At 38.0% G+C, this 8,604-nt stretch overlaps 1 protein-coding gene across 1 annotated transcript; it reads right to left on the reverse strand.

The window, feature by feature from the left end:
- Positions 1 to 421: 421 nt before the first annotated feature.
- Positions 422 to 2,117, reverse strand: LOC110695587 (protein FAR1-RELATED SEQUENCE 5-like). Its single transcript, XM_021872801.1, has 4 exons — positions 1,560 to 2,117; positions 928 to 1,401; positions 720 to 847; positions 422 to 620 (listed from the first exon to the last, which is right to left on the reverse strand). Exons 1-4 carry the CDS (start codon positions 2,115 to 2,117, stop codon positions 422 to 424), a joined length of 1,359 nt encoding a protein of 452 aa, XP_021728493.1.
- Positions 2,118 to 8,604: the final 6,487 nt, after the last annotated feature.

Below are 8,604 nucleotides of genomic sequence, written 5' to 3' on the forward strand. Positions count from 1 at the left end.
ATATGCTAATAATAGTGTCAATCACATATTCATTAAACTAGTCACATATAAAAAAATATATATAGTTTTAGAATACAAATTACATTAATTTTTTTTTTAAAAAATGATCTAAAAAAGTTCCTAAAAGAGTCTCAAATTAGGTGTTTTAGATCCAAATTCTGAATGTGGAGGTGGCAGTAATGCTTTTTTCAAGACCTCTTTTTGCTCTCTTGCTTCTACCTTTTGTTACAGCCCTTTGTGGATCAAGTATTGTTGGTACACTTGTGCTTGTACTCGATGCCGAAGAAACATCATCATTGCTGTGATTGCTGTCTGCCACATCAGGAACATTAGAAGCAGCTTCTGCACTTTTTCTCTGGGCAACACTAGCAAGTAAGTCTTCCACCATTTTAAGACTGTTTCTGAAACTTTCTTCCATAAATTATCTTGTTTCTTCATTTTCTTGACTCTTTAAGATTAGATTGTAGTATTTCCTTATCATTGTTTGTCTCCATGGAATATATTGATGTGTAGGATCCTGATTCTTCAACCTATCCCATGCCTCTGTTTTTGCAAACTTAGTCCATCTTTTTGAAACATACTTGTCTGGTATTCTTGTTACTGAATGCAAGTGTAGAATGCTGATGCAATGATAACATAACCATCCAGATGCTTCAAAATTTTTGCAAGTACACCATACATTCTGGCTCTCATGTATATAGTTTACTTGATGTGCAGACCATGGCTTGTCTTCCAGGGCTACCTGATAGAGTAGACATTCTTCATTTCTTCCAATCATTTGAACAGTTGTTGCCATAGAATATCCAAACTCCTCTTCAAAATCTCTAAAGAGTGACAAAGTGAAAACCTGTTCACCAAAATCGTTTAGCTACATTTAAACTGGTATAATTTATGTGTAAATTATGTACTTGTCAGTTAACTTTTTACCTGAGCAGCATGTTTTAGCATTCCAGATAGTGGCAATGAAGTGAATGCTATTGACTTGCTACAGGTAAACTCATCATATTTCTCTGTGCTTCTCCAACGATTGATTGTTTTCTTAAATATGGTATAAAATTCTGTCAAGGTAGTTGCTTTACTTGCTCTGAATCCTATTGCATGATTAGTGCTTTCACTCCTTTGTGACGATAAGATTCCTGCTGAAAAGAAATCTCTACTAAGGGCAGGACACCATTTCTCTTTCAACTCGTACACTCTTTGGTACCAAGAGTGTGCTGTCAACTCATCTTTTTGCATCATTGCTTGCCATTTTGCTTCAAATTCTTGTTCTGTCACACACATCTTTAAACACTGGTTGAATGCATACTTGAATTCTTTGTCTTTTTTAAGAGCTCCAAATCTGGTTATAGCATTTTGTTCCAAATGCCAGATACAAAGTCTATGCCTTGTATTAGGAAGCACCTACATTGAAAATAAAGGGGTCACTTTATGCTGTTAAAAGGGTCACTTTATGCTGTTAAAAGGGTAACTTTATGCATTTAAAAGGGTAACTTTATGGGAAAACGAAAACATTATTGTCAGAATTTAAAATCTGTAAAATGTAAATATAAATCTTTTACCTGCTCAATTGCATTTGCCATTGCTTGGTCCTGATCAGTGAATATTGGAGTTGGTTTTTTATTCTCCATAGCTTTCAAGAATGTTTCTAGTAGCCAAACGAATGAATCTGTTTTTTCATCCCGAATAAAAGCACATGCAAACATACAATTATGCCAGTGATTATTTATTCCAACAAATAGAGCACATATAAGATTATATCTGTTGGTTCTGTATGTTGTATCAAAGACAAGCACATCTCCATATATCCTATAGTCTTCTAGCATCATTGAATCTCTCCAAAAGATATTGGAAATTCTTCCTTCCTTGCCAAACTTAACTCTAAAAAAGAAGTTTGGATCCTTTGATTGTTCCTGATTTAAAATGTTCACTAAAGTTTGAGCATCTCCAGCCTCAATTTGTTCCATTCTTAACCTTGAGCAAAAATTCAGGTGATCTACAACACTATGACCTATATTCTGTTCTCCTCCAGCCTCTGTAGCCATGTAATTGTAAGTGTCCATTGTAGTTAGACCTGAAGATTTCATTGTTTTTATTGCTTCAGCTTTTTCTTCTGTCATTTTTCTTTCAGAATGATGCAAATAATGCCACTATGACCTTGTTAGCTCATGGTTATGCTGAATAACATGAGCCACTACCTCAAACTTTCCTTCTTTATTCACTTTTGCTCTTATGCATGCCTTGCAATTTGATCTTGTAATGGCTACTTGTCTTGGCTTTCTTGTTTTCACATTCACATCCTCTTCATTAACCATTTCAACTAACTTTGTTTTCTTGTAACCTGAATTTCTCTTTCCTTCAGCAGAACACACATAATTTGTTCCAATGCGGCTAAGTTGTCTAGTAGTACACTCATCAGCACAAATTGGCACTCCAAGCAAACTACCAATGCGGCTAAGAGTGTCAGATACCCAACAATTAAGTGGGAGATTAGGGAACTTAACTCAGAGGGAGGAACAGTTCTAAGAATTTCAGCATTAAAATCAAATTAGGACACCAAGGCTTCACTATTGCTGGTTTTCCAAGGAACATATGAGGACCAGAACAAAGTATAGTATCTTTATCATCACTAGAAGATTAACGATAAAGTACCCATCATCATGCCAATAAACATCTGGTTTTTGCATATCATTCCATTGTTAAGCAAAAAATCGAAGAACAGCAGCAATAGTGGGGTAAAAACCAACCACATAGAAAACTAAAGCATTAGCCCATTTTTGATTACCTGCCTCAAGCTCGGCTGCCTGTAGCTCAGCAATTTGTTTCCCTTCCTGGACTTTCGGAGCAACAAAAGACAGAGAAGCCCCTTTAGTAGCCAAATTCCCAGTAAAAGGAGCAGCTCGATCCTCATTGTTTTTGCACGAATTCAGCTCCGGAGCAGGTGAAGGAGCAGCCCGATCCTCACTATGCTTATGCGTGTTCAGCTCCAAAGAGGGTGAGGAATGGCGAGGATGAATTTCTGGCTCAGCACGATGTTCAGATCCACCAACATCCAATGGAACAGTAAACCCAGAAACCCTAGGTACTGTTCCATTGGAATGTCTTAAATCCGGCCTAGCAGTAGCTTCAGCAAAGAGAGAAATGGTCTCAGCATCACTTCTGGGAATAGCTCCACAAGCTGGGTGCACTAACGCTGGCGCGCAGAGTAATCAATTCATCCACCTCTTGAATCGGACTAGGAACGAAAGATGTACCTGAGTTTCTCAAATTCCGCAAAATCGAATCAAAAGCTTCATGAGAAGTCTTCTGTTGCGCTACTTGAGGTGTAGAAGTAGTCTGCTTCTTCTTCTTATCCATTGAAATCCAAAATTGATGAAGAAACCAATCAAAGATGAAGAACCATGGAGAAGAGGTTTTTTACATAGCAAATAGTTTCAAAGAGGTCTTTTAATTAGATTTGTTATTATGGCATAAATGAACAAACGAGATATGAAGTTGAAAGTAGGTTTAATGGCGAATTTTGAGCATTGACGGTTCATAGTGCTTGGAACGTTTTTGCATGGTTTGCTAAGGATGTACGCAATAGGGCATGTAATGTTGCTAATTTTTATTCTTAATTTGATAATGGTTATATTGGTGGCATGAATCCCAATGATTTGTCTTGTGATCCCGTATGTGAACCTAGAACAAGTGATTTCAACTCTTATTCTCCTATTGTTGATGATGAATCTTATTCGCTTGATTATGCCCCCTCTCCCCAATATGATGATGCTCATGTTTATAATGTGAATGATCCTCCCTCCTGATCTTCTTGTTCTTACATGGCTCCAAATGATTTCCCTTATTCTTCTAATGAAACTTTTTATGAGGGTAATTCTAAGGAAAATTTAAGGAAAGAAAAGATTATGGAGAAGTTAATGAAGATGATGGAGATGGATAATGAGATAAGGGAGAAGGATAATGAGAGGAGGGAAGTTGAGAATAGGGAGACGGAAGCTAGAATGAAGATGCTTGAGAGCCAGATCTCCTACCTAGCTCAATCTCGAGCTTTGCCCCTCCTTCTTCTCCCTTCCCCCATATGAATGAGGATCCCATTAGAGAGCATTTGAGTGATGGTTAAGGAGTTGAGAATGAAGCTAATGTTGAATTTGTGACCCCTAACCCCCTCTACCTTCTTGATGAGTCTAAAGTGTATGTTTGTGACCCTTCAATCTATTACTATATATACTCTTTTGAGGTAATGTCCCACATATTTTTCGAGAGTTATATGAGGACTTATAGATTTTTTGATGATTTCATTGAGAACGCTTCATGGGACTTAGATGAGTTTGATATGAATCTACCTCCATTCATGTACGAGTTTGAGACCTTAGGTTTTGAGATAGTTGAAGGAAAGGTTGTTTATTGTGGTGAAAAGGAGGTTGAGGTTGATTCCCTTAGAGTTTTTTAGCTTGAGGGAAGTGTAGATCATTAGTGCCCTTCATTTCAAGATTCTATGATTGATTTTCATGCCCTTATTGGCGATGTGAGACCTTGTGGTGAGGGAGTAGCTACCCCTTTTCTCGTTTCTCACACCCCTTTTTCTCTATTTCTCTCCCTTCCTATCTCAAAGAGCCTATTAGGGAGTCGCATTCTATGGAAGATATTTATGTCCCTCATTCCATCATTGTTGAGGACAAGAGGAATTTTGTCAACCAAAAATTTTGTGAGGAGGATTTGCCTTTTTCCTTTTCTTTCCATTCTTCTTTTCCCTCTTCTACTTCTTACTTTCTTGAGTTTCCTTTCGATCCATCTTCTTCATTCTTTTGGCATCTCCCTTCTCCCTTGTGTGGAATGATCTTGTTGCACGCTCTCTTTCCGTCATTTGCCTACTGTCACCCCCATGAAATGTGTAATAGTGCATTTGACAAGCTCTTGCGTGCGTTGAACTATTATTTCCTAGAGCGGTCTCGCTTGGACGTTAAACAAGCCTTTGCGGGAAGTAACCCGTGTTTAATTGCTTTCATTTTCTTTTCTTTTTAGAATAGATTTTCTCTCATGGACGTGTTTGTGTTCCTTGTTAGGTACACAACTTGATAATATACTCTTGCGCATTGGTGATGATCATGAATCAAGGAAATCTACCTCAACTTGCCTATCATGTAGAGTTCAAGCCTTATTTGTAGAGATTGTGGCTCCTATGAGGTTATTTCGGGTTTTTGTGTGATTTTGCATTTATTCCATGTCCGGTAATATCCTTCTTTTCCCTCTCTCTTACTTATTGTGACTTGAAGATCATGTGTTGGTAAAGTTGGATTAATTTTTCCATGTTTTCCCCTCCTTGGTTTCATTGTTTATGATTTGAGAGCTTGGTCTCATTCAAGCTTGGGGGAGGGTATTCTATCATGTTCGGTGGGATTTTGATTCATATATGCCATGCACTTGAGTAAATGCATTTCCATGTCTTTTCTTATATTATGAAAAATCCAAAAAGATTTTTGTTTATTTCAAAGCAAGTTTAGCAAAAATGTGTTTTGTTTGTTCTTATTTTGGACATTTCTTGATTGGACTTGTGTTCTTGATTGTGTACCATCCTAAGTGGTAAATGTTTGCACGGTTTGAGAGTGTCATGGGTTGACTTTAGGATATGTCTATGTAGCCGGTTTAGAACTTGTAAGGCCCATCGAACCCAAATTGCTTGTTTATGGTAAGAAGGTGTTGCTCTCATTAGGGGATTTGAAGCCCTAAAGGTAGTTTTTGTAAACTCGATGTGAACTTTATTGTTCAAGCCTCCTACAATTCTTTGTATGAGTGGCATAGGATCCTTAACAAGGCATGCTTAGATCTAGAACTTGACGTCGAGGTACCTAAGATCGCGACCGAACTAAATCTAGGAAGGACAAAGGCACCTTTTCATTTTCTTTTATGTTCCTTTTATTTTGTTACATTCTTGTTTTAATTTGCATTCACCCTCTTGCTACCCCTTTGAGCTTATTTACTTTATTAGTTACTAGCCTCATTACAAGCCTTACGACCTTTACCCTTAGTTTTGTGAAGCAAATTTTTGTTGGATGTTGGTTTTGATGATGAAAGTGACTTCATGTTTGTTTAAGTTCAAAGTGTATGACAAGGTTGAGATTTGTATATTTAGTTGATTAGCAAATGCTACAAGAATATACAAAAGAAATAAGCACAAAAAAAAATTTGAGAAAAGTGCAATAAAAAAAAAAAGAAAAAAAAAGGTCAATAAAACCATTTTTAGTTGTGATTGTTTCTCCTTACCTTGAGCATTAAGGACTATGCTCCATTCAAGCTTGGGGGAGTGGTTCTTAGTTTGCGTTTAGAGTGTTTGATGAATAACGTTGGGGGAGATGATAGTTTGGCACATTTGTTTGATGTTTTGGTGATTACAAGAGTTCGATTTTGAGAGACGGTTGCTCTTTTGCTTCACTTAGGAGATACCACCAAAATTTTAAAATTTTTCCTCAACTTTGCCCCTAGCCTACATTACAACCCCTTTTAAAGTGCTTTTGACTTGGATTAGTTGAGTCATTAATCGGTGGAGGGAGCTAGACTTCAAGCATATGGAGAAGGCATGACTTCGTAAGATGTCGGGTTTCCCTATTTTGTATTGTTTTACCTTTGTTCCGGCTCCTTCGTGGAGTCATGAGACGTTACCTTGAAGGGTGGATTTGCATCTAGATAAGGGAACGCGGTAAGAATGTATGGAATGCTGGGGGAGTGGAGCATGTTAGAGCTCTCTATCCTTATCATAGTTTATCTTTCAATCAACCATTGACATCTTGGAGTGTGCATACATTTGTCTATTTAGAAAGTTTCGCATTCATTGGTGATTGTTTCTATCTCTTTGTCCATTTAAGTCCATTTGTTCTATTTTCTTTTTCTCTGTTTTTATTTGCCTTGCCTTGCTTGGGTGTTTCCAAGAGTTGTGTGTTAAACCTCTTAGGAAACCCTCACGAGAGCTTACTCGTCCTCATTGGCGACATAGGGGTTTAAAGGGCTTGATGCATACGCTAAATGCATCCGTGATTCCTACAGCAGTGAGTTAGTGTACATTCTTTCTCTTTGTTTCTATTTTGTTTCTTTTGCTTTCAATAATTTTATCTTGTTCTCTTTTGCTATAGCTTTGCTCGAGGACGAGCAAAGGTTTAGCTTGGGGGAATTTGATGAGTGACATTTATGTCACTTTTAAGGAGTAGTTTAAGAGTCATTTTCGTGCTCGGTTTCTCTTATTTTCCCCTTTTATTCTCTTATTTTCTCGTTAATAAACTTTCTAGTTAATTTCGTTATTTTGGCAAATGATTTTATTAGTTTTAAGTTAATTTTATTATTTTATTTTATTTTATTTACTTGTATAGTTTATATTTTTATTAGTTTTAGTTTTATTTCTCTTATTTTTATTTTACTTTATTTATTTCTATTTCTATTTTATTTATCACGGTTTCACTCTCGGGGTTTTGTTTGTGTGTAGGTTCAAGTTCAAGGTCCAAACCGAGCCTTTTCAATTGCTGCTCAAGCCTCACCAAACTCCCCTACTCCCCCTATCTTCTCAGCTAGCCTCCTTCGAACTCCCACCTTGCTGCCACTATTATCCACCACCACACTATCTCTTAACCATCACCACAACACCCCAATTATCCCCTGCTCCAATTCACAGAGCTGCTGCGACCCCTAACAACACCACTCACCTCCAATACAACAATCAGCAGCACCATTTGCTCTCACCACCTCACACAACCTCAGACGACCACAACCAGACCCCACATCTCACAACCACATCCCATCCTTCACTCACGCATCAACCAACACCTAACTCGCAACAACAGCAGCCCCGCACCGCTACTGCTGCTTCCTTCACCTATTAAACCGAACTCACCCACCTATCGCAGCCACTCGTAACACCTCACCAAAAACAGAGCAGCCTCACGCAGCTTACAGCCCACCAATAACACCACCTGCCACCGAAACCACCATCAATCTCCACCACCACCAACCGCAAGCGCCCAGCCGCACTTCACCTCTATCTCACCGCAACCAATACAGCAGCGAATTCTGGCCACCACTCTTCACCATTTGGAAACAATCGAACTTCAATTAAGCTCCAAATTCGATTGAAGCTTTACGTGGGCGCGTAGCCCTGTCAGAAGGCGCATGAATTGAGTCCAGATTACAGATTGTAGGTAGTAAGATTGCGCGACCTTTGTGCGGCGTCTTCGCGGGCGCACAGAGCTGGGTTCAACTCGAACCATATCACGAGCTTTGCACATGATGTTAATGAAGATCAACGGCCGTGATTTGATGTTTAATGATTAACGATGATATGATTGATGATGGAGTTTGATGTTGAATGAAGCATGGGATTACTCCCATTGAAGCAGCCGAAATATCGAAGACAAAGGATTTGGGTCTGATGCGTTTTGTGGGGATTCTTTTTCCATTTTTCATTTTATTTTCCTTTTCTTTCCTTCTTTATTTTCTTTATTTTTTTTCCTTTTTATTTAATTCATTTTATTTTCCCCTTTTTATTTCTATTTTTCCTAGCTTAGTATAAATACCTCTTTTAGGGAAATGCATTATTGTTCAACAATTATTCTGTTTTTCTTCATT

Source organism: Chenopodium quinoa, unplaced genomic scaffold (genome assembly GCF_001683475.1).
Source record: "Chenopodium quinoa cultivar QQ74 unplaced genomic scaffold, ASM168347v1, whole genome shotgun sequence".
Lineage (NCBI taxonomy): Eukaryota > Viridiplantae > Streptophyta > Magnoliopsida > Caryophyllales > Amaranthaceae > Chenopodium > Chenopodium quinoa.